The sequence below is a fragment of the Cuculus canorus genome, chromosome 2, assembly GCF_017976375.1.
Source record: "Cuculus canorus isolate bCucCan1 chromosome 2, bCucCan1.pri, whole genome shotgun sequence".
Taxonomy (NCBI): domain Eukaryota; kingdom Metazoa; phylum Chordata; class Aves; order Cuculiformes; family Cuculidae; genus Cuculus; species Cuculus canorus.
This window is the reverse complement of record NC_071402.1, coordinates 41,847,673-41,874,253: the sequence shown is the minus strand read 5'-3', so window position 1 is coordinate 41,874,253 and position 26,581 is coordinate 41,847,673. Positions and strand designations below refer to the sequence as shown.

The window sequence follows — 26,581 nt, the reverse complement described above, 5'->3', positions numbered from 1 at the left end:
TTCCAAGGGAAAGCTCTTTGTCTTTTAAATGTTTACCTTCTGTGTTCTTGGGTTGGCTTTGGTTTTGTTTTGGTTTCTGTTTCTGTTTTTTTCTTCTTTTTTCTTTTTCTTTCTCTTTTTCTTTTTCTTTTCCTTTTTCTTTATCTTTTTCTTTTTCTTTATCTTTTTCTTTTTCTTTTTCTTTTCCTTTTCCTTTTTCTTTTTCTTTTTTTTTCTTTTTTCTTTTTCTTTTTTTTCTTTTTCTTTTTCTTTTTCTTTTTCTTTTTCTTTTTCTTTTTCTTTTTCTTTTTCTTTTTCTTTTTCTTTTTCTTTTTCTTTTTCTTTTTCTTTTTCTTTTTCTTAAATAACATATTTTTTAACATATTAACCTTTGGTGAAACTTAGATCTGTTTTTCCCTACAGTGAAAACCTATGTTCTCTATATCACAACTGGAGCATCCCCTGGGTCAGGAACAGATGCAGATGTGTATGTTATGCTGCAAGGCCTGTTGGGAGATACTGGCAGAAGAAAGTTGATAAGAAAAGGAGACGATAATTTCACTAAAGGAAAGGTATACCTGTAATTTCTGCATAATATTTCATACTTTTAGACTCCAATACAATTCACGTGGACGAAATGGATAGAACCTATGAAGTCCAGTTTGCAATGCTCTGTGACTGTAACTACATGTGTATGGGAATATCTCTATTTCATGTGGAAAATACTGATGCTCATGCAACTGATGTTAACAATGCTGATAAAGTAATAAATTGATAATATCAAATGCTTTTAGCTTCGACTTTGAGAACACTGAAGGTTTTCAGTGACATGTCAATGGCTTTCCTGCATATTTGCTTAATCATAGAGCTATAAAGAGACCCTATTTCCTTTGTCGCCTCTTTTCTTGCCATGCCATTCTTCAAGCTAAGGTTCCTTTCCCTGGCTTTTGCCTTTCCACTGACAGTCTACTCCTCAGTCTGGCTCTTGGTCTCTCTGCAGATAGTCAGGCACTGCTCTCCATAGTTTCCATAGGCTTACCAAGAGTTTTATTCACCCACTGTACAGGAATGAGTCTTGAAGCTCATAAACATGGACCAATCAGAGACCAGCAAATCTGCTGGAAACAGATTTGCCTGTAGCCTTGTCAGTATAAAGAGAAATTAGAGGAGATTCAGTTACTGCATGTCACACAGAAACATGGGCAGATGTACAGAAAAATGCATGTCTTTGACATAAAACCTAGTACCTGCTGGAAGCTCTGAATGGAGAGAGTGAAATTTTCATCTAAAAAGGTCACCAGAAATTTTAAACATGGAATAAACAAAGTATTTGCATTTTCTGTGGATCTTTATTTGAAAACAGATTTGAGGATTAAAACAATTGAATAAAGATTCTGAAACAAACATCTGTTACAGAAAATTATTGTTGAAATTTAGAAAACGAGACACCAGTGTCTCACCACCAGAAATGCTGATGGTATTTTACAATAGGCAGTGCTAATAGTCTTATGGTATGTGCACTTTTCTACCTCTCTGTGGTCTCTCTCAATGAATACCGTGACTATGGTATTCAAACCTACCTCCCTTTTGAATTAGAAGTAAACTATTTCCTTCTTGTGGTGTTGGCTGATGAAGAAATAAGAATTTCTCTAAGGAAATGAGTTTGCAAATCAGTTTAGAACAATAACCAAAACAGAGGCACGATATGCAAGATTAGGAGAAGTTCAGCTCCTAAATATCCTCAGCCTCATTATTTCAGTGGGAGCTGAAGGAGGTCATTATTTTACTGGATTTTACCTACTTAAGATGCTTATTCGACGAAAATGAGAGGGTTAAAATCTTTACCTTAAATACTTGTGGATGAAGGTAGTCCGTTTTGACAAAGGCACATTTGCCTTCCCTAATGTTAAAATTCAGATTATGGTTTATTGATAAGCTGATTTAATTGGATTGTAGAGCTACAGTCCTTTTGTCTTCATGCAGTAAAGATAGTTTAATGTAATTTTATTAGTTTTCTCCTTAAATCATAGTCCCACAAGTGAGCAATCTGATTTTTAGTCAGGAAGTTTTAGTAAGGAGAGACAAGGGATGCACATCCAGAAATTTGTCTAAGACAACAGAAATGAACTACAAAGATTCATAACCTGAAGGGTGTTTTTACAGCATTTGCATCTACTTCTGTGTGGCACAGAATTTTTCTGTTTTACAGAGTAAGAGGCAGAGCTGGCATGTACCCATCTCTTCATTACTTATTTGACATTTTATGGGAGCTTTTGTGAATGTAACACAGCATTCCTATATTTCAAAAGTACATATCAGCACAGGAATATTTTACAGCTCTAAAAAGGAATTGTATAAAAGTAATACAGAAACATAGAAAACTCTTAACTTGCTCCTTGTTCAGCAAAAATAAAGATATTTCATTAATTGACAATAAATTCATTCTACGAGCAAGACTCCTGCGATTACAGCAATGTTTCGTTCATGACATGTTTTGGAAATTTCCCAATGTTTTCTTCCCTTTCTAAGTAATCTCCAAAAAGACTCGTGAGTGTAGAATGTCTCTTTCTATATCAGTGCAATCACATATTGTGCCGAACATTCCTGCAGTCAAAGAGTCTGGACTTGGTATGTCAGGGGATTTTGGAGGATAACAGAAAGAATTTGTATTCTGAATCTTAATAGTTGTTCTGACATTTTAAAATGTGCTTTTCCTTGCAATAATTTCCCCCCTGACTATACAGTAACAGTGAACTGGAACGGTGTCTCTGTTAGAAATTGCATCACAATATGGTGTTAGTCTCACAGAATGTCAGGGCTGCTACAAGCAACAGTTTAGCAATGCAGAAATACACAGAAATGTTAAAATATTCAGGGGACTTTGCTGTGGATTGGAGATATACTTCTCATTTAATAGGTCTTTTATTTACATGAGCTGAATTACATGATAGAAAAAGACTGAATTATCTTCTTATATCTGAAAAGTTGCTTTGTGTCTTGCCAAAGTCCTTACGTGTGAAACCATCAGAGAACTGGTAGATAAAGTAATGTGCGTGATATTGTTAATTTACCAGCAGCTCACCCCATGTCTGGGTGAGCAGCACTGTCACTGCAAGATCTGAGCTTCTGGTGATCTACTCAGACAAATGAGTGTGAGGACTAATGCCGCAAGAACTGTATTCTTCAAAATTGCTGTGACACTGATGTCTTGTTTGATGTCCTTCTAAAAACTGTAAGGATAGACAAAGCAGTCTCAGCATGCTTCTTCATGCAGTTCAGCTTTCGTGAAATTCTGTATAGTATTTATTCATACTTCAGGAGTCAGTTTAAGTCTGATAAATGTTACCTGCTACAAACACTTTTTAGAACCAAGTATACTCAGTGCAGACGTTCTGTAAAAACCAAGGTTTGGTTCTGTGAAATCCTTAGAATAGCTCCATATTGCTTCTGACACCCAACGTCCTTCAGCACGTAAAACTCTTTGTGCTCCTTTGTATGATTGTTGATAGACTCGCTGTATACTCTGTCATATGGCTGTAAATTACCCATAAATTTCCTCTTTGAGAATGTGGCTTTTTTTTTCAGATGAGTTCCATCAAAGCCGGTAAACTACACTGAATATGTTATGACTGATATTTAAGTATTTCAATCTCTGTGTGATGAAAGTGGCCAGTATTTGAATTGCTCTAAGTTACTGAAGCAGTAAAATCTCCTTGAATTTTCAGTTCATTCTATTAGTTGTTGAGAAGCTATATCCTTTATCCTGCCCTATATTTAGATATCAACTGCTCAGGTTGGTACCATGGTAACTGCAGCACATACAAAAATTGTCAGCAAGAGGTGACTGTTGGTGTTCAGTTTCAGTACTCAGTTCCAGATTAAGCATTGGCAATTTTAAAAACTACTTCAGGGAAAAAAATCCATGTGTGCCAAAACACACTATAAAGACCCAGAACGTGAGACAGTGTACTGTGGCCACTAGTATAGCGCATCACATCACATCACATCTAGAATACTACCATTTTGCAACTGCAGATAAACCTTCTCTCGTTGAAGGCATGTCTGACATAATGATTAAACAACTGCAAAATGTCATTGATCCAAACATATTAATCACAGTAACAGGCTGCTAGCCAAGTTCCAAAATATGGAATACCACCCTCGTGAAAGAAAGATGGGTGGAGGTTGTCAGAAAATCTGAGGAGAAAAGCAGAAAGAAATATGGTAACTAGACCTTTATATAACCCTAGGAGACAATGGCAAGTTTCTGAGACGTGCAGTTCTCAGTGAAAATTCAGATGGTATTCCTTAGTCAGTAGTTAGAGCCAGTTAGCAACAGATTTGTAGGAGGTAGAGTTAGAACATACCATTGCAATCACCGGGTTTGCCTACACGACACTGGCCAAGAGATTAGAGCTCTGTGAATAACTAATTTTGTTTTCCTGACATATTCTTGCAGGGCAGAAAAAATGGAAATCTTTGTTGCCAAAAATAATTTGGACAAAACGATTTAACACTAAAATTAGGTAACTGGGGGGTTTGTATCTACATAGATCCTGAAAATAAAATATATTAATTTCATTTCTAGAGCTGAAATACATCTCACTTAGCTTTAGTTGCCTGTAGCGTACACATTTGTTCTAATGTGATGATCTGAGCTCCTTCTGCAGAAAGAGAGGAAAGGCGATGCTTCCAGGAGGTGGTTACCTTATCTCTTTATTTTGACATTTATCTTACAATCAAATTAATTATCCTCAGAGAGTACCTGCTGCTTTCTCGAGATTTTACAGAGAAATTAACCAATTGCCTGACTACAGAATTATTTCAGAAGTTGATTGAGTGAATTCTACATTACATTTATTTAATTTTTAAATAAACAAGATAATTTTAAAATAAAATACATCTGACTTCATTAGTCTGATTTATAAAAAAAATAAAATAGTTATGATCAATCCAAGTCTACATTTTTCAGTAAAACAAATATTTAACCATTTTCCTCAATGCAACAGGAACTGAATTAGCTTCAATTCAAGTTTAATAGTTTAGAAAACATATCTAATTCAGAATGAATGGTTTCCAGTGATGAAGTGCTCATCTAATTGGAAACTTGTTTCAAAGCTAAAATATTATACTTTTTTCTAGCTTCTTTTTTCTCAGACGAGGACTGTTCTTAAACCAGTCCAATAATCAGGCTGCATCAGATGGGTTTAAGTTTGTCCAAAGTGATGCTTGTCTGTTTTTTTTGTTTTGTCTCAGTTTTTTTGTGTGTGTTTTGTTTTGCTTTGTAAAAAATTCTATTGTGTAATAGAATGTGTTTTTACAGATTTGACACATTTGTGGCTGATGATATTGGCCTCAGTAGCAGTAGTCCTGGATTTTATTAAATGTGTTTTACTTTGAAGTCTGGCTGAAATGCCTTTTAGGAGTTAGTTGAATGGTCATAGCTGTTGATTATTATAATTTACCATTATTCTTTCTTATTCCTGTTGCTGTTCTATGCATACAAATCCTGTTTCAAAAAGATTCTATTCCAGTTACACTAAGTAAATTAACATAAGGTCAGTTCAGGGCAAATATTATTTGGGTTTTTTCTTACTGCCCTTATTCTTTCATTTATTTTTCACTAATCTTTTTGAAGATGGATGAACCATGATAATTGCAGGTTATCAGAAACCCCTAATTGTGCATTCACTGTAATTTACATTAATTTAATTTTTATCACGGGAAGATAAAGTTTTAAAATTAATTTTTAGCTGAGAATTTAACATAAAACAAAAATGTGCTTATAAAAACATATGAATTTAGGAGAAAGTCTGGAGTTAGCTTTTTCAAATGCATGGAAAACCCTATTTTGAAAGACGTTTTTGTACAGAACATATAGTACAAAATATTGAAGTCACAGGCATATGCACTGTTCGTCCTTCCACTGGGATGTGTGAAAACAGTACTGTTACCAGTGCTCATCATTGCTGCTGCTTAATGTTTTCATGCCTTAAGCCTGGCACGGTGACACTTGCCCTGTCCAAATGTTTATTTAGTTTAAGCAATTAATATTGTTAATAACTTGGGCTTTTCCACTTGGTCTATCTTGGTAACATCTGGCTGGAGAGAAGTTGATTGTGGGGTTACATTGGCACAGATAAAAGGTGGTAATCTCCATCTAAAGTAAAGCAGCGATGTGACAAGCATTTGGGACAGGGTAGTTCAGTTCAGCACAGCTGGAAGAGCCCACGGGACCACAATCTGAAGAGTGACATCTCAGCAAAAATTACTTTTCTCATTTGTCTCCTTCTGCAGGAATGTTCAGGCGCTGCTTCTGATCTGGGCTTATTGTTACAGGGCCCTTTATTTTGCCTCTCAGTGCCAGCTAAAACTCTTTTGTCTTCAGCCGAGTCTCTCCAGATTAGCAAGTGAGATCAAAATAATCAGGCAGCAAATCAATAGATTTGCTAAGCTTAATAGAAAAGGTCTTTTATCCAGGCACTCTAACTCCTTTTCCAATAAAAGCCTATTAAAATGATAGCAACATTAGCAGTATGGGAGATCACTTGTGCACACAGGCTGATGAAATGAAGCTTATGTATGTCTTGACTTGCCATTTTCAGTTCTGCTGGGAAAATCGTCATTAACCAACCATCAAGTCTCAATACTGAGCTTGTAAAATGATTGGCATTTAAAAAGGTAAATATTGCACAGTGTCTGTTCAAATGCTTCTTCTGTTACAAAAGCTATTGCAGCTGCTACAGACAGTGATATGTTGCCGCTAAAGACTGTTGAATAAAGTCAAACGAGGTCATAGATTCAAAGGAAATGCTCAGAAACATTTGAAGAAAATCTGAAAAGGAGTTAACAAAACATAAACTTTAAATAGTCTCCAAGAGTTGCTAGAATTATTGTTTTTAAGGGTTTCTTCAGTGCTTATTTTCTTATCCAAGAAATATGAAAAGTGTCAATTCTAGTCTTGCTGGGGGAGTTCTTCTGGGTCACTGAGGATGTATGGCTCTCACATTGTCAGTCTTAGATACTCAGCCTTGGAGAATATATTTATTTCTACAGACAATGTTAGTTACAAGAATTTAGTGGGCTGTATATGCACACAAATTGTTTTAATATTATTCTGAGAAAATTCAATATAAGCTCTGCTGAATTAGACAGTATGTGTTATTCTTAATATTTAATGTGACTTTTCTCCATTCAAACCTAATTTGGTAGTAGTAACTAAAAAACTATCAACATTTTTCCCTAAGGGATAAATGGAAAGTTATGTTCTGCAGGTTTATCTATCTTCTGTGTGTTTTTTCCCTCTCTCTTTTTTTTTTTCACAAGAATTAAGCCTCCAGTAACTTAAAAGGTCCCCATCTGCAAATCAGATAAGAGATAGAGTATCATGTGACATACAAACTCTGTCAACAACTCAGATATTTCCCATGTTTTATGGCTAATCTATGTTCTGAAAATAATCCACAAAATATTTGCTAAATTATTAATAATGTTCAATTTCTTAAAATCAGAATGAAATAGATATCATAATCTATTTGCTTTCAGACAGCTTGCAAGGAGAAAAGTGGATTCAATTTTGTAAATAAATTGTCTCTAGCAAATTGTTCATCTAGCTCAAACAATAATAGTTGCTGCTCTTTATTCTTTTGTGGTCTCTTGACTACAATAAAGCTCATTACATCATGTAGATTTTCAAATGCACATGTAAAAAGATAATGTAATCTTCTCTGTGAAGTGAATTTACCCCAGTTGTGACAATTCCTAGAGTAGTTAATTCAACTTGCAGTTTATTAGATGGCTTAATTGTCTGCATATTTGACCATGGATTTCTGAGATTTTACATACTTCAAAATGGGCTTGTTAAAAATGCATATTAGCAAATGGTGAAGTAGTGTGTCTAATGCAAACTAAACATCAAAGTGTTACAAATGTTTATTCAGCCAAAATACATCTATTTTCAGAGGCAAAAGGATTTGGAAACTTTTCATGCATTACCCATATATACGAAGTTGATGCTACCTATGGCTGGATTGTCCTGCTTTATGAATTACCAACAGTACATGGTGCACATAAGTCCTTTCAGAAACACTACCAATAGGGAGAATGGTGTACAAATACTTTTGCTGATGTTGTATGAAAATTTTCTAGTTTAATAGAGTTTATTAACTCTCAAGCTTAGTGCAAGTCAAACCCGACTATCCTTCTACAGGCAGCACAAGTCCAGAAGCCTACAGACTGCAATTTTCCTTTATTCCTAACTCATTCTCCTTTCAAAAAGTGGATCACTGGCGACAGATTTTTTTTTGAGACACTGATGACAGTGTCACTAAATTAGTCATCCTCTGGGAAACTGTCTTCCCTTAAAACGAAATCTATTCTATTAAGTATTCTAATCTGACACAACCTTCCTCATAAAATAAATCATGCATTAATATAAGCATAACCATTTGTGAAGACAAGCAGTAGTTTTTAAGACATTTTCACATTTTTTAAACTTAAAATATTTATTCACTAATGGAGATAGAGGTCTGTATATTTCATAGTTGAGTTTATCTGTGTTTTCCATCCAACTTCTAGCCCTGTGTATTTTTAAAACATTTTATTTAATAAGTGTAACAAGCCATTCTGTTTTATTCAAGGATGAAGCTATAACTTTACAAGGGGGCCTACGTGAAAGCTAGGGAGGGTCTTTTTACAAAGGCATGTAGTGATAGGACTACTGGGAAAGGCTATAAATTGGAGAAGGGAAGATTTAGACTAAACATTAGGAGCAAATACTTCATGATGAGGGCGGTGAGGCACTGGCACAGGTTGCCCAGGGAAGTTGTGACTGCCCCATCCCTGGAGGTGTTCAAGGCCAGGTTGGATGGGGCCTTGGGCAGTGTGGTCTGGTGGGAGGTGTCCCTGCCCATGGCAAGGGAACTAGATGGTCTTTAAGGTCTCTTCCAACTCAAACCATTCTATGAAATCCAGATAAATACAGACCAAGACACTAATCAAACTCATATCACAATTAAGGCAAATTAAGAGTTCAGATTAATAGTATTCAATCATCAAATTAGTCCAATATGTAATAAAATACAGTTGTGATTTTGACCTTAAACATTACTTTTCTGACTTAACTACGGAAAATTCGAAGTCCTGCACTACATTTAGAATTTCATCTCTTCCAAAATATTTGCTCTGCTGCTAAAGGACATCATTACCCTGAGAACCTTCATTACCATCTTATGCTTTTGCCAGTCTAAATTCACTAAGCAGCTGGTAACCTTGACTTATCACAAAGAAGTATAGCTATTCAGTTGCCTCTTTAACACTTTTACTTTAAAATCACTGTCATCTTGCTGATCTCATTTTCCCCTTTTACCTGATAACATAGAAGTAACAGTGCAGATGTGATGGTTAGATGATGCACTATAGCAGTTTTTCAATAACACTATCTTTCAGTCTAGAAGAAGCTGTGGAGCAATTGAATGAGAGATTTGTGATTATTTTTAGGAAACTATTAAAGATGTAGTTCACAAACAAATGTATTCATATGCATGTTTACTAACGAAAAAAGGGAAAGAAAAGCAAAAGGTAACCCTTTAGGTTCCAAAGAACTTCTTCCTGAAGAAAAATAATTTTAAAGCATTCTGTTTCTGGAGACATTTTTAAAAATAGCTGGACATGTAATTATCTGCAATTTTGAGCTCAATATTTTAATTTATGGTGAATCTCATTAAGTTGCAAGCTGGTCATGCTGGTCTTGTTTGCAACACAACTCTTTCATCAGTTCTTCACTTGGAAAACCCATCCAGGGAAGATGCAGACCTGCGGCTGATGGAGCAACAGAACTGCTTTTCTCTGTTTCATCTCTTCATAATCCTTTTAATAAGGATTGTTGCCCACTTTCTCTGGCTAAGCAACTTCAGAGTGTATTAAGTTGAGAAGACTTTTCAGGACTGAAGTGGTTTTGATCATTCCTGCAATCCATTCCTCCCAAAAATATCTTTATATGTCTAAATTATGCTAGAAATTTCATCATAAATAATATTAGATTTTACCAATTATTAACCCTAATAGAAATGACATGATAATTCACAAATCTATAAAGCAAAACAAGTGGAAGGTCTCCATGCCAAGAAAGTAATCTCTGTTTTCCAGCTGAGGAAGTAGGTGTAACACCACAAAAAGCCAAAATCACATATTGTGAAAATGTTCATTTTCTTTGTGGGTCTTAATTCAGTGTTCTTAACATTTTAAAAAATATTGTGGACTTTTTAACTGAGAGAGAGCAACTGGACTAATTTGAACTTAGAACTTTATCTAATATTTTTCCTGAAATTAAATTAATTTTATTAAAACCAGTCCTACAAATATTTATTCAAATCAAAGTTTTTTATTCTAGGAGACTGAAATACCATTCTGTGATGATCACTTCTGCCCTTCTCATTCCCTGCATTCAGAATGGATGTGTAAAATGGTATCCTGTAAATCATTAAATGTGAAATTTGGGAAGGAAAAATCTCTCAGGAAGTTAACATGACAAGTTGATTGTTCTTTGTGGGGAGATTGAGGTGTTTTAGCAGTTAACTGCAGAACCACAAAGGTAGTACTGCTTAATGCAGAACTTTAGCATCTTTGAACTTATCATCTTTGCTTCTGTAGATATTTATTGAATTAAGGAAAAAAAAAATCTGATTTTTCTCTCATTTTCATATTTCAAAATACATTATTAATTTAGTTTGATCATTCTGTTTCTATGTGTCTTTTTGATTCTGAATTTTTCAGGTGGATGTTTTTCAATTGGAAGCTGTAGATGTTGGGACTTTGCAATGGATCGTGGTCGAAAAAGGGAAAGGTTCTGACTGGTTTCTGGAGAAAATTATTGTGAAAGAGTCAGCAGCTTCAGGGACAGAAACATTGTTTATGGCTCAAACATGGCTAAAAGACAGACGTGATGGAAAAAGATCTGCCTCAGTAACTCTAAATGCCACAGGTCAATATTATCTTCAAACTATGATTTGCTAAGAAATTTGTTCCAAATTGCACAGCTATGTGATTTGCTTCTGTAAACAAGTTATAGTTCAAAATATTGCAATAGGCCATTGTTATTACATATGGACTTAGTGTGATTGTACACTGGTTTTTTTTCAGTATTATTGAATAACCACTACTTGCTAGAGGATAATTTCTGCTTTGTTACTCCAGATTTACAGTGGTATGAATGACATCAAATTCTGCCCATTCTCTTTGTGAATTATGTCTTTCTAAGTCTCACTTCTACTTTGCCACTTGCAACCAATTTTTTAAGCTTTGAATGCTTTCTGTTGGCTACTTGCAAGGCATAGCAAAAGTGAGTGAAACAGTAGGGCAAACTAAGTTTAACATTGGAGAAAATGGCTCCATTGTATTTAAGAAGACTGTTTTACATTACATCATGCACTTTGGATAGCTTTTGCCAGAAATTAGTCATACTTTTGGCTGACACCGTATGTGGATGATCAGTCCATGGAAGAGCAGTCTTGACCCTACTGACTGTGAATCCACTGTTTGTCAAGACAAGAAGGGAATGTGAATCCTCCCTCCCTGTATCATGGTTTCCATACAAACACAATCTGATGTGCAAGCTGGAAGGGAACCGCAATACACCCCAAACAGATGAGTAAGCACAAAATCCTAGTATGTACCTTTAAGACTAATGTGTTCCTATTGATCCTGCCTCTAGAAGAAGCAAATAGACAATATAGATGCATCCTTAGATTACAGAAAATAATCTATTTCTTTTCCTCCTTACGCCCTGGACATATCTGCTCACCATAGCGGCATTGGCATGACCATGCTTGTCCAGATATAGCCTATTGAGATTATGTAGAATTCCAGTGCATTCCTTTTTCTTTGCTTTATCATCTCTGACTTTTGATAAGTTGAAACCCAGAAAAAAAGGGGGAAGTTGGTATTGTAAAAAAGCAAATAATTCCAGCTTTGTTTTAGCTTGTATGTTGGGATTTTTCTTAATAAAATGTAGGAATATTTAATCTATTTAAGGTGATATAACATGGTTTTATTCAAATTTAAAAAAAAAAATAAAAGGTTTCTGTTTTTACCAGAAGGCATTGATTTGGTAGAAGAAGAAAGTGTTCCTGTGATTTTTTTTTTTTTAAACTATAATTGTCAAATCCAAATTTGGTTGTTATATCAAGAGAAGGCTTTCCATCTTTGGTTCAGAGCTCTATCTGACGCTTACAAGTAGTTTTGATCTATATCAAATCCCACTGAAATAAATGGGAGCTGATATCAGTGAGAAGAACATTAGCCCTTAAAATAGATATTAAAAACATTCAATTAGTTCTGATTCATCCAGAGCACAAATTGGACAAACGAAACAGATATGCTTTAAAATGAAAAATACTTGAATCTTCATGTTACAATCATTTCATGGTAAAGAGTCAACTCTAGAGTCAGTTCATTTAATGGGATGATATGTAGTAGATTGTGCTTAAGTAGAAAATGACATTGTACACTTCCTAGTTAAATTTTTAATCTAAGTGATGCAATAGTCAATTGCCTCACTAGACAGGAATATAGGCATTTATTATAATTTAGACACTGTTCTACAAAAGTATTAATGTGGCCTTCAATGTTTTTCTTTAATTAGAAATTCAGGAGAGGAAGAGCACTTCTGCCTGGCCTTTAGGAAAGGAGAAAATGAATTCAGGTATAGCTTCTGCCACTACGTTGACTGTTTTATTCATCAATTCAGAAATAATATGACAATATTTTCATCACAATATATCATTACCCTTATTAGTACTGACAATGTTTTCCACTTTGTAATAGTAAGAAATGGCAATATCTTTAGGGCACTGATCAGCACTTAGATTAAGGTACTTATATATCAATGCTACCCATGTAAAGTAAGACATGTCTTAGGAATTTTATCTCAGGTACCCTGGTTAACATGTGAAAGCAGAAACACCTTTAATCTTTTCTTTTTTTTCATTTTATTTGTTCAGAAGGCAGATGGAGGATTTATTTCACAACACCTCAAGAGGAAACAAACCCAGACTTTTCAAAGTTGTCAGAATATATATCCAAGTTGGTTATGTTTTTTTTATGGAAGCAACGGCAAGTCAAATCTGGTTTCCATGGAAAACAAAGTGGAACATCAGGCTAAGAAGCAAATAACATATGATGTAAAATAATATATAGATTTGTCTATATTTAAATTTTCTTTGCGTTTTCTTTTAAAGAGAAATAATCATGCAGTGCTGTAAATATTGGAGGTATTATTGTTTAAATATTCAAAAAAAGCAGGACTGAAGCTTTCAATTGCACACCACACACTTTCAGTTGGCTTTCTCAAGTTCATGATGATCAAGCATTTCCCTTTTTTTTTTTTTTGTTAACAAATAGTCATAGTTAATAATGCATATCAATTTAAATGGCATTAGCATTAAGTATTCACATTTAGGAATCAGTGAGCAGTGCAGTATGTAATTTGAATTTGATAGAATAATTACAATGAATGCTCCTACAGTGTAAAGCTAATATTTCTGCAAGTGCTTACAGTCAGGCTGGTCCTGCTGCCCTTGAACTCAATGGGACTTTTAGCACCAAGACTGATGTAAACAGGGCTAGGTCCATGCTGACTCCTTCAGAGGAAACTTCCTTTCTTCCTGTCAACTATGTAAGTTATGCATATATCTGCTTGGATTCTAACTTAATGTTTTGTTGCTTCCTAGATACATTTAACATCTGATTTGGGAATGCTTTATAAAGTGAGACTTGGTCTCCAGAGTTTGGAAGACAGCATATCCCAGATGTTTCTTCATCAGTTGAAAATGCAGAACACATCAACCCTGGACACCTTTAGTCTCACCATAAATAAAACACTTCCTCTTTCTCTTTATGGAGACAGATGGATTGAATTTCCTATAGAGTGGCCATTAAAAGAAGCACTTTCTGGTAGGCATAAAAATACTTTAAGGCAGTAGAGTGGTCCAAAAGTCTAACATATCCTAACATTATGATTGAAACCTTTATCAAAATAGAAAATTTTATTGTCTTTATTTAAGGATTCATAAGGTGTGGATAAGAATTAAGAATGAATGAGGGAAAAAAACTATCCACTCAGCTTAATTTCTGTACCATAAAGTAGGAAAAGCAATATTCACCTGACTGCAGAGAAGCATTATTATGCACTTTACAGAAGAGTTTATAAGATATACCCCTTTCTTTCAATACTGTAATATTTCTACTCTTTGTTTAGTCCTCAGCTGCTCTTATTACTGACATTAACAACATGATTTTTTATAGCTCATTTACTATTAAGCAATTTGGGTTTTTGTTTGCACATCTAAACAAAGGTTCTCAGTAAATAGCAGCTCAAAACTAGTATTACCTTTATAATATCCAAATATTTATGCCCTTAAAATTAACTCAACAAATGCCTTACATAGTTTACATTTCTTAAGCATAGTAAAAGAGACCTTTTCACTTAAATCCACCATATCTTCCATATTCTTCTTATGTGATGCTTACTGAATACTACCATATGACAGAACAGCTCTCAACAAGCAGACCAAATAACGATACTTAATATGCATATAATTTGTGCCTGAGTTTTATGCAGAGAACAAATTAGTTACCTGGCTAAAGTATAAGGAGCTGAAGTTGATAAACCACTTCCCCAATATGCTTTGGATTGGAATTTATGGCCCAATTTCAGTGAGGTACTTGACTGTGTGTCTAAATGTAAGCATGCAAGTAATCTCAGTAGAATTAACAGGGGAAGGGTTTTTTTGCATACTTTGGCTGCAAATAAAAATTTAAATTTTTTATTTAGGGTTGGGATTTTATGTTGCTTAAAGCTGTTATTTCCACTTGAACAATTGCATGGTATGGGTACAGAATAGGGCTTACCGGCTTTCATCTCCTTCACACAAAACTGAAAAAAAGAGGACCTTCAGATTAACATAAACAAGTGTGCCCCTTGCAAAAGGCTGATTACTGTCACATTCAGAAGTATTTATTGTACATGTGCAAGCACACAGACATGGTGTGAGAAAGATGCAGTGCTGGTGATAAAAGGGCAGTGAGAATTAAACCCCTGTGACTTTGGTTCTGACTCTGGCTCTGTCATTGTCTTCTTGGTTGAAAAAATGACTTCTCACTCTTTGGGTTTTTTGTGTGTTTTTTTTTTTTTTTTAATATTCTCCCTCACTGTAGAATACTTTGAGATCAAGAGATTAAGAAAATCACACACACAGAGAAGAATAGCTATTATATTACCTGTGTGTGTTTAGGCAAAACAACAAACAAACAAAATAGCTCATCTCTGTTGCATTTATTTCTTTCCACATGTGTTTTAGATGTCTTCAAGGAGAGATTTGTAACCACAGTGAAGAAAAAAACTAAGGCAGTGAAAAAAACATACTCCTGCCAATCTTTGCCATTTTATGTCCAAGAGAGCTTTAAGCAGCTCCACAGTAGGTGGCACACGTGGAGTTTAAAGTGATCCTTTATGCACAAACTTACTTGCAATTTACTGTGCAAACCAGCTCTGCTTTTCTGTCAGCTTTCTAAACCTAATTTATTTCCTATTTGGTTTTCTTTTCTCAGCTAAAAGCAAAATAAGTATCGTGTTAATTGGAATGGAAAGCAGCTGATCATAATCACCTTAAACAGAAGCCGTGTGCTGTTGAATTTCAGATACAGCTCTATCACTCATAGAGTGCCTTAGAATTTCATCTCTTAGTCATCTTTTCTTTTTTTTAGTTTTGTAGTTGGGATTGTGATGAAGCATATGCTAATGGCTAATGGAAATCATCAAAACACAGTTGATAAAATACAGTGCAGACCCTAGAGATCTGGCTGTGCACACATGTGCCTTTGGGTGTATTAATGAAGAGAGGCCTCCAGATGAGTACATACATAAATAGTTTTCCTTCACTGAACCTCCCTTTGAGATGCATACACCTCAGGAATCCCCAGGGATGAAATGGTGCACTCTCTCTCACATACAGGGCTGTACAGAAGATGAATTTTGCACTACGGGAGCTTTTAAAGCAAAACAATTAAGTAGTCATAAGGTGAAAAAAAATTATTATGCTACTTTCAAACAGCTGATTATTTCTACAAAAGTAATACAGAGCCATAATTCACACTGAGATTATGAAATCATTAGAATTTTATAAAATCAATGGGCTTGTAACAATCATATATGTGTCATCCTTATTATAAATCACTTCTCTTCAGAGCTTTCTTTTCATCTTTTCCCTCTCCAATCTATTCAGTTCACTAAAAAGATAAAAGCTTACTTGCTGACATTTACCCTCATCCTACTACCTGAACGAAAATCACCATTTAAGAATTTTAGCCCTCTTCTTTTGCCTCCATTAGTCCCTTTCAATTGCCCTTTGTACAACGTACTCTGCCAGTTCTATTCACTGCATAATCTGATCCAAAGCTCATTTGACTCAATCTCTAGTTGACTACAGTGTGTTAGGGCTCTGATAAGAAAACAGATCTTACTTGCCTTGGTTCCTTACCTGGAATAACCTGAGTGGTTACTCACGTCCAGTTATAATGGGCATAGGGTGTCCGTTTAAGATCATGCCCGAGCTACATCGGATATGTGTCTCTCTCTAGTCATTTCTCTGACCCTGTCTTCTGGATGGACCTTGGACCTGTGTTGTAGCCTTATTTTCAGTCCTGTCTCACTCTTTCCTCTGGTGCTTCAGGATGAATTCCAGATATTTTCCATCGTTTGCTGCATCTGGGACTGTTGACAGTTCTGCCTGCCACATGCAGATGCTGCAGGACTTGATGTGACTGTGCTGAGTCTTCTTGCATAAGCTCAGGTTCCTTAAAGTTATCTCATTTAACCGAGGTTTTCCTTTCCAGTTTGCTTTGAGAGTAACAAGTGCCCTTTCTCCTAGGTTAACTGCTGCATTTATAATTTTTTCTTTCCAATACTTACTTAGAAACTTGCCACTGGTTCTGTTTTCTTGTGACTTGACTTTAAACTTTACAAAACAGTACAAGCTATCTATTAAAGTAATGATGTATAGATGATTAAAAGAGGTAAATATTCAGAACAGTCACATCATTTTGTTCTATGAATAAAACATAAACTAATATAAACAGATGCTCTGTGTATGCATTTACTTTTAGAGGCATTCAGATGTTGTCATCTTGTCTACAACTAAATAACTAAAACCATTGCATAGATCACAAATGACACAAATTCATGGGTGACAACTTCAGCTGAGAAAGACTTGTCTTTCTGGGCTGCCCCTCCATCACAGTGAAGTTCACAGCAGTGACTCAGGTGCTCTGAATCACATGCAAGGAGCTTCTCTCTCCATCCCTGGTGTGATGAAGTCTGAAGGCCTTGTCTCCCTAGCTACAGTTAGTCTTTACAAAGATCCTCAAAGTGATTGATGAGTCTGAGACTTATTAATGAGTTTTATCGATTAGACAATTGTCATTAAAAAGAAAAAAGCAACTTCTGCAGTAATTTTTCCATAATGCGATACTGTTACAAAAAGCATAAATCATAGCCATGTTTCCTCTCATTTAATGTTGTCAGTATCAGTGTTTAGAGTTACAGGACAAAATTAAGGAAAAATTTGAAAAAAAAGGGCATTTTACTATTATTTTCAAGTGTTTGAGTTTTTAATTATATCTGACTGCACATTGCTTCGTTGTTAAGTAGTTGCGCAAGGTTGTGGCATAGTCTTAACAACATCTCTTTCTGCTTGATATTGCAGTGGTTACGTATCATCTAACAGTATTTTCTAGAAATATTCTGAGTGAGAGAAATTTAGTGCATATGACTGCATGTATATATGGTACTTACGGTGACACAGGGGACAGATCCCTTCTCTGGTCATTGCAGAATGTCCAGCAGAGAGAGGACAATGAGGTACTCTGTCTTAAAGTACTTTAAAATTTATCCTTCAGTTCATTCTTGTACTTCATATATGTTATTTTCAAATTTTCCTATATGCTTAAGTTATACAATTTAAGATTGTAACAAAGAACAATTTTATTATAGTCATTTCTAGTTATCATGGAAGCTGTTGAACTGGGTGAACTGGACAAGGTTGTTCTTTTCATCAACAGTAAAACAGGTAAAGTACTTTTGCTGCTCTCTGAAGTCAGTAATAAGAATCACACAACTAGACTCCTGTAAAAAGCAGTGAAATCACTGCCAGGGTTAAATTCTGATTAATTTCCTGTGGTTATTTTTGCTAAAAGGGAATATGTTATAAAACAATATCCTACATTTTGACACATTAAAATAATTGGATCTAAACACTGTACCATTATTGCACCAAGAAAGTAACCATTCCTTTCCATACATGAAAGAAAAACAGCAAATTAAGATGAATAATTATATTCTGCAATTAATAAGTGATCTATTAAAAAGTGATCTAGGAGAATAACTATAATTCATATAAGAAACTGATATTGTTTAAATTTTCCTCGGCAATTCAGTTACTTTCACTGTTTTCCTCACCTGTTCTGTTTTCTTCCTATGATATTTAGAGAGAGATTTTATCCCTGTTAGGCAATCCACGGTTTTGTCACTGAATTTCATTAAAATAGTCATAACTTTAATATCTCTTTGTGTTATCTGTAGGATGGCTATCATGCTGCTAATGACCATTCAAAGAAATAAGTGTAAAGTTTTTTTAAGTCCTTTAATAAGATTTGCCATATAACTGCTAATTGCTACTTACTATATATTCCAGCTGACCTTTTCAGATAGTTTTCTAGGAAAACAAAAGTTCTATGCTCACACCTTATCCGTGTTTTTTGTTTCCCATCTGCTGGCTCCTCATAATTCCCTTTTAGACTCACCACACAATTTCAACCAAATCTGTAAAATGTGTTATCCTCCGCCTCTACTCTGCTCTAGTGAAACTTCATCCAGTGTCCTGTGTCCAGTTCTGAGCTCTGCAGCTCAAGAAAGACAAGGAACTACTGGAAAGAGTCTAGCAGTGGGCCAAGAAGATGATTAGGGGACTGGAGCACCTCTCTCATGAGGAGAGACTGAGACCTGGGTCTGTTTAGCCTGGAGAAGACTGAGGGGGAATCTTATCAATGTACATAAATATCTAGGGGTCAGCTGTCAAGAGGATGGGGCCAGACTTTTCTCAGTGGTGCCCAGTGACACGACAAGGGACAACGGGTACAAATTTGAGTACAGGAGGTTCCACCTGAACACAAGGAGAAACTTTACTGTGAGGATGACAGAGCACTGGAACAGGGCTGCCCATGGAGGTTGTGGAGCCTCCTTCTCTGGACATATTCAAACCCCTCCTGGACGTGTTCCTGTGCAACCTGCTGTATGGGAACCTGCTTTAGCAAGGGTGTTGGACTAGATGATCTCCAGAGGTCTCTTCCAACCCCTAGCATTCTGTGATTCTGTGAGATCTAATTTGTGCCATATGTAGAATGAAGCTCCAACCCCAACCAGTCACCGAGGAGGAAGCTCCAGATATGTATTTCTGCTCTTCCTCCTCAAATGCCTGAGTCATGCTGAATCTTTTCTGCATGCCTGCCCAAGGAAGTTGAGGACAACACTCCTTTGCTTCAGTAAAATAAAGGAAATGCTTACTCCCAACTGTGTAAGTTGAGGTTTCAAATAGGAACAAAATAAGGAATGCTATGATGATTCCAGGATTTTTAAATCAACTGTTGATATTCATAAGTTAATTTATAAATGATATTTTAATATAGTAGGAATGACACCTTTAACTCGACAACAAACTCTACCAAATTCCCTGATGCACAATACATTTTCACTATACTGTATTTCCCCTTTTGTAGACTGCAAACTGGACATTAAAAAATTACATTTGAAAGAAGCTGTAAAGGAGCATCCTATCTATGTATTTGAAGTGAATGAGTAAGTATATTATGTAAAGCTAGTATTTTTTTAGTCATAATATAATAGTTGAAAACATTGAGCAGGCATTGCATTAAAATGACTGTAACAGAGTGGTTCAGTCAAAGGATATTTTTAAAATAAGTCCATCTTTAACTGTCTCATATAAATTCATAGTGTTTTTTCCATTTAACATGTAATTTACTTACCACAAAAACTTATGTGGTTTTGTTTTTTCAGAGCATTTTCTCTGGATGCAAATAAGCCAGAAATACAGAGAGAAATCCTGTTATCTTTTGTTATTAGAGGAGACGAACAAAAGAATGACACAGGTGGCAACTTACCTAAAGAAGAAAGTCAAGCAAGAAATCTGACTGAGTATACTATCAAAGTATACACAGGTGACAAAAAGGGAGCAGGGACTGATGCCAATGTACATATTATTTTATTTGGGAATGAGGACAAATCTGAGACACTTCAACTCTTTCATTCACTGGATCATCCAGACCCCTTTGAAAGAGGAAAGGTGAGTACATCAATTTTATAGGATGTGTCCATTTCTGGACTAGGAAAGCAAACTTGAAATCTATGCAAGATCTTTATGGAACTTAAGGTATTTATTCTGTTTTCCACATCACTAGATGAGATAGAGTTTCAGCTATCTCTCTGTTTCACTTTTTCACCAGAGCAACCAAGGGAAATTTTACCTCTATCATATGTATCTGACTCTGTTGCTTTTCTCTCTCTTAGTTCCAAACACAATATCACATTACATCCACTCATCTGCCCATTTATGCATTTCCTTGTTCTAAAATGCATAACATGCATTGCCTATGCATGTCTATATACCTGCAATATCCCTTGTTGTTGCACAAACTTTGAATGTTATGCTAGAGAATGCATCAGGCTCTTACATCCAATCATTTTACTTTGCCATGGAAACCAATGCTTTGAGCCTCACTGAATGTATAAAACTATAACCAGATTAAATGGAACCATGCACCTAATTCAGATATCCATCATGATTCAGACTACTGAGACCCCTAGTTCAGATACAGATATTTGCATAAGAATGCTGATTCTCTGCATTATGTCCTAGTACCTTAGCAGAATATTCTCCTATTTTAATAAATATAGTACTGTGGCAAAGGAATTGCTCCATTTGCTTACCACCTTTGCAACAGAGTGTAATGATGGTCACCCTTACTTAGCAAGAAATAAATATATTTTCCATATCTTTCTCCTGTTGATTTCTTGAAATATAATGACTGAATAATTAAAACTCCAGTTAAAATACTTTCCTTGTTACATCTACCTCACTATCTCCATCAGTACTAAACATCTTTTTACTTGTAGCTGGACTAAGTTTCTTCACCCACGATCTTTATCCATGTATCATCTTCCATTCGGAGGTAGTTAATAAATCTAATTACTTATAGACACAAGAAGCAAGTAAGAAAGTGTCTTGAGTAGTACTTCCTTTTGCCTAGTACAAAGCAGGAGGTGTCATTACTCTTTGAAAAAGAAGAGTAGATATACAGAAACACTGTTAGCAATCCAGCTAAAACAATGGGTAGACAGTGATGTCAAATGTCTTATAAGAAAAGGATTTAATTATTAAAAAATCTGTAATATGAAACAAGGTAACACTTTAAATAAAAATATATTTGAGAAATATAATGGTACATGTAGTAAAATATTTTATTTTTCATGTGTATTGAATGTGTATTTATGTTTCATATACTGAAAATATTTTAGAAGTCCATCCCAGTTGAGAATTCATAAGAGAGAAAATATTTTTCTGGTAGATGAAAGTCAAGAAAGAGGTAGGAATTGTCCTACTATAAATTGAAAAGTGAATCTTTCATGTTTAAATTGAGACCTCATAGAAGAGGATCCATATCACAGATGTTCAGTAAGGAAAAAGAACCACGTCAGGCATCAGTCACCTATTTTGAATTCGTATTATTACATTCAAATTAGTTTCAGAACTGACCTAAACAAACATATAAGATTTCCAGACACTGATATATTATTTTTAATTACTGTATTTTAATATTAAAGGTTGATACATTCAAGATTAAAACAAAAAAATTAGGAAGGCTACATTCAATTGAAATTGGTCACGATGGGAAAGGATTTGGTGAGTACGCTGCATGCATTCAATAACCTCGTAAAAGTTTACTGCTTAAAGATCTCTCTGACATTTAGAACTGTTTTTGAAGTCATGCTACTGCTACAGCTAGCTAATACAAATCTTTATACAAATGAGGTCAGTTTGACTGCTCCTGCTTACACCCCTTCTGTCTCTATCATATTTTCTTTGATTTCTTTTTCTAACAGACAAGATATCTAGTTAGCATAAATCTCAGAAGGTTTTATCCTTCAAACATTGCTCAGCCAAAAGTCCTATTAGATGTCTTAAATAACATACAATCAAATTTTCAAACTGCAGGCTAAAATTTCCATGCTTTGAATATTACCTAAGAAATGTTTGAGCAAATCTAGGACTCTGGTCAAACAATGCTAACACACATACGTCTTTTCTTCTTGTAAAAGCTAAACTACGAGAACACTAGTGTGCACCAGGTTTTGCCCTGATCTCAAATTAGGATGTGGTTACAGTACGTATGCATACATGATGAACAGAAACTTTTCTATGTACGACCTATTACATGTAATCCCTAAAACCTTAATTTTACCAAAAATAGATGGGACACTAGGGCATATGATACTTTTGAGATTACATTTAGTGGTGCTAAAAAATCCTAGAGATATACAAATATATACATTGAGTTTGCGGACAATATACAGCTTGATACTGAAAGGTCTGATTGTATTGAGGTATACTAGTCAGGTGAATTTTGTTTAATCCATCTGAAAGAAATAGGTTAAGGTTAAATAAAACCTGATTTATCTAAGTGCACAAGCCACCATTCGTGGCAAGGGTTCATCACATCTAGAATGAACGAGGCAAAATTCTACAAATAGTAGTTCTATTTAGGCAAAAGTTGAGCAAGATTTTTCTAACTATGCAGTCAATTTGTACATGTTATGGTACTGAAAATTAAAAAAATCCCCACCAAATCTGCAGATGTACCTAAAATAAATAAAATCCTCATGCTACCTTTTTGTCTTATTCACATTTGCTGGTGTACAAGCACGCAATTTAACCTAGAACTGATCTGGGAAAGGAATTCCACACTGGCAGACTTTTAGCACTCTGAGAGTTGCACAGAAGTCTGCAGGGGAAATATAGGTTGTTATTTTATTTTTTAAGCCCCAAACTATCAACAACAGGATTATCTTTCCCCACTGTGTCCTGATGAACATCACATAGCTGCTAATACTGCCTTCCTAACACAGCTGCTGTGTGTGGATTCATCTCACATCCATGAGTACCTTTGAATTTTTCTCTGAAATTATCTCCAAGTGCCTTTTGTTACATCAGTTGTTATCCTCACAAGCATCCTCAAATGTAACACCTCTTTGAGATGTTTCATCTGTTTGCTAATCTTTCCTAGCTGCCCCTAGATTTCTCCATATCCAGAGATTTCAGTGAGGTCTGTGGGAGTTTTGTCAATAAAGGATAAAGCACTAGATTTTAAACTTTTCAAAGAGAGCAAATATGCCTTTATATTCCTTTGTAAAGTGCTGTGTAAATTTGAGAGACTGTACATTTTTATTGCTGATAATCTTGACTCTGAATTACAGAGATTTCATGAAAGGTCACTTATTCCAAGTAGAGTCTATGATATATTAAACCATTCACAAGATTTCATTAAAGAGGTTCCAGAAGTACTTCACAATATCAATAAATGACTCTTGCAAATAGAAGATAAAGAAAGGTAGACCCCTTTATGGTCTTGTTATACCAGATAATTGTTTGAAAATATCCACAAAAAGTGAGAAACACCGCTATACCTTTACATTTTATCTAAACTGGTACAGTTTGCAAATATTTTTATATTACATTTTTAGCCTACTCACAAATCAAAATATTTTTATTGGTTTTAGTCTACTTAGTACTTCGTCCAAATGCTTGGAAACCAAGATAATTTGTTAGAATATAGTATTTTGATCCTAGGACATGCAAAGAATACCAAAAGCTTTTCAGCTACTAGCAGTATGATCCTAATTAGTTTTAAAATGTTGTCCTTAAGTATTAATATTTGCACTGGCAAACATGACTAAAGTTGTCAGCAAAAACGTTGTATATTTATAATGAAGTTTTATTTTTAAAATCTTCATACTTTAGTATTCTATGAAATAAATTTCTATAGCACAAGGACGAAGGTATTTTTCACACAGCACAGTAAGAGTTTATAGCAGAATATTAGATACATTCTTAGAGGTAAAACAGTTATGAGTGTTGGCCTAAAACCAGATTCTGTTCTGAATCATGACTGCTGGAGAAATATGGATGTGAGAAACATTCTGATTAACCACTTGGTTTGTATAAATAAGTTAATTTGTAAGGAGAAGTAGAATTTCTGTTTTCCTGTTGTTTAAAGGCTCGGATTATCATTAAAGGAAATATATCTACTGATAAAGTCTACCTACTATATTATTTTGGTGGACACTGAAGATCAAAGCCCACTGGGTTGCACTCTAAAGTACTGAAAAGGACAAAATGGGATTTCAAGTGTATGTTCAATATTACTATGCAGTCTGTTTCATTTGTCTTACTGCCTGTTCTGCTCAGCATGGAAAAATGAGTTAAATTGTAATAAAAAATCTTCCTTTATATTTTCTGTCAAAAACATCAAAGAGCTTCTCCGTAAAATTGAGAGAAGTTGGTAATAATTTGAATCACCTTCACTTCAGTTTTATTATTTATATGGAATACATTTGGAAGTACTGTACTACACAGGATTTGGAAATGAAATCAGAAACCTTTCTTATACTTTATTTGTGTTTTTATTATATTAAATTTGCTCTTTTTTTCCTTCTACAGCAAGTGGCTGGTTTCTGGAAAAAGTAGAAATCACAGATGCATCTAGTAATTCAGTGTATTGCTTCAACTGTAACAGGTCAGTAGATCAGTTGTCACTTTCTAGGTGGTGTTTTTCTTTTTAACAAGAATTAGGAGTAGTTTTTTTAGTCTCTTAGTTGTTTCTCTTCTGGCTTCCTAAAACAGTAAGAATTTTTTAACGATGCTGTGATTCTAAGAGTCCACCCCCAGTAACTTTTGAACCTTTGGCCAATTTCAAACTAATCTGTCAAAAGAAAATTTAGAAGAAGACATTATATTTTTCCAAGTTATTAAAAATGGATGACTGTAGGAGGGAGAAGCATAATTTAGTACCTTTGCCAAGAGAAGGTATTAGCATGCCATTTTCAAGAGGCAGAAGCTGTCTGGTGAACCATTACAGAAGTATTAGTGCATATATAGCTCTGACAAGCATATCAGGGGTATGCAAACAGTCATGGGAGGGAATCAGAATTATGGGATGGTGTGAGAATGGTAGGATATGGCAGTATAGATACAAAATTGGAGAAAAAAGTAGTGCATTAATTTTATTGAGCAAAAGCTACATTAAAATCCTGTTTCAGCACCTGCTTAGCATGACTCTAAGATATATTCAGCAAACAGGGTAAAAATAAAAGTAACCTTTTAATAACGTAATGTAAAGAGGATGATGATATAAATTTAGACATTTATTTGGATAAAGGGGTGCTAGGGTAAAGAGTTTCCAATGTGCAAAAAAGAGATCCACTTTAGTCTGTGTCAGACTGAAACAATATACTTTCAGAAGCTGGAAATTAAATTGAAAGCTATATTTGGTGTGAATGTTCACTACAATCTACCGTTTACAGCTTGAAGAATTTCAGAATAAATAACAGAAACAACTACGATAATTTCAAGCGTAAAATAGATTTTTAATGAATCTGGAGAACAGACAAGTGTGAAAACTTACCTGATCCCTATATCTAGAAAGAGGGTTACAACCTGGTGGTCTTAAAACAGAAATGATAGCAAGAAAAGTTAATTTTAACCTTCTCCCAAATGTTTCTGTAAACTTGAAATTCATGGAAGACAACCCCCAGCCCTGTACCCAAAAGAGCAAGTTTTTTAGTTCTTGGGTAGTCAGTTGGACTCGACAGTCTAAGTCATGAGAATGTCAGGCTGATACCAACCCCAACAACATTAAACTTCCTCCAACAGCATTAAAGTTCCCTGCACTAAACTTCTTCCAAACACATGCTCAGGTACTGTCTAATACTCTAGATACCTAAATATAGGTTAGTGGTCATGAGCAAAAGTCCTTAAAACACAGAAGTCCTTAGAACACAATATCACTCAGGTGTGCAACACAATCGATGATGGCATTTTTCAGTTGGTGTCACTCCAACTCCTTTGCTTTTAAGAGTCAGATTCTTGAAAAAGAAAGCTTACAACAAACATTTGTTTCCAGAGATTTTTTTATTTTATTTAATGTCTTATGGTAAAACCACAAAGGTACGTGAGACCCATTTGGAGCAAGAATTGGAACCACATAATTGATGTGAGGGAGTGACTGACACAGATTGATTCTACAGACTGCTGACTAGGACATTTAACCAGGCCCTTGGTGGGTTTAGAGTCATGTCCTTGCCTTAATGTATACCTATGTACTCAAAACAGAAGAATTTCAGTAGGAGAGATAAGAAGATCCACCCCAGAGTACCCAGTTACCCAGAGTATTCCTCAGACACAGAAAACTGTAAGTTCAT

General features: G+C 35.0%; 1 protein-coding gene across 1 annotated transcript in view; it reads left to right on the top strand.

Moving 5' to 3' along the window:
* The window catches only part of LOC104067680 (lipoxygenase homology domain-containing protein 1), a 133,764-nt gene that overhangs the window by 102,679 nt on the left and 4,504 nt on the right, over positions 1–26,581 (top strand). The window contains 12 exon segments of the mRNA XM_054060180.1: positions 403–551; positions 10,753–10,960; positions 12,620–12,679; positions 12,978–13,069; positions 13,071–13,157; positions 13,707–13,929; positions 17,739–17,893; positions 18,026–18,101; positions 19,807–19,885; positions 20,105–20,390; positions 21,929–22,007; positions 24,822–24,897. Coding sequence (XP_053916155.1) covers positions 403–551; positions 10,753–10,960; positions 12,620–12,679; positions 12,978–13,069; positions 13,071–13,157; positions 13,707–13,929; positions 17,739–17,893; positions 18,026–18,101; positions 19,807–19,885; positions 20,105–20,390; positions 21,929–22,007; positions 24,822–24,897 — 1,570 coding nt within the window.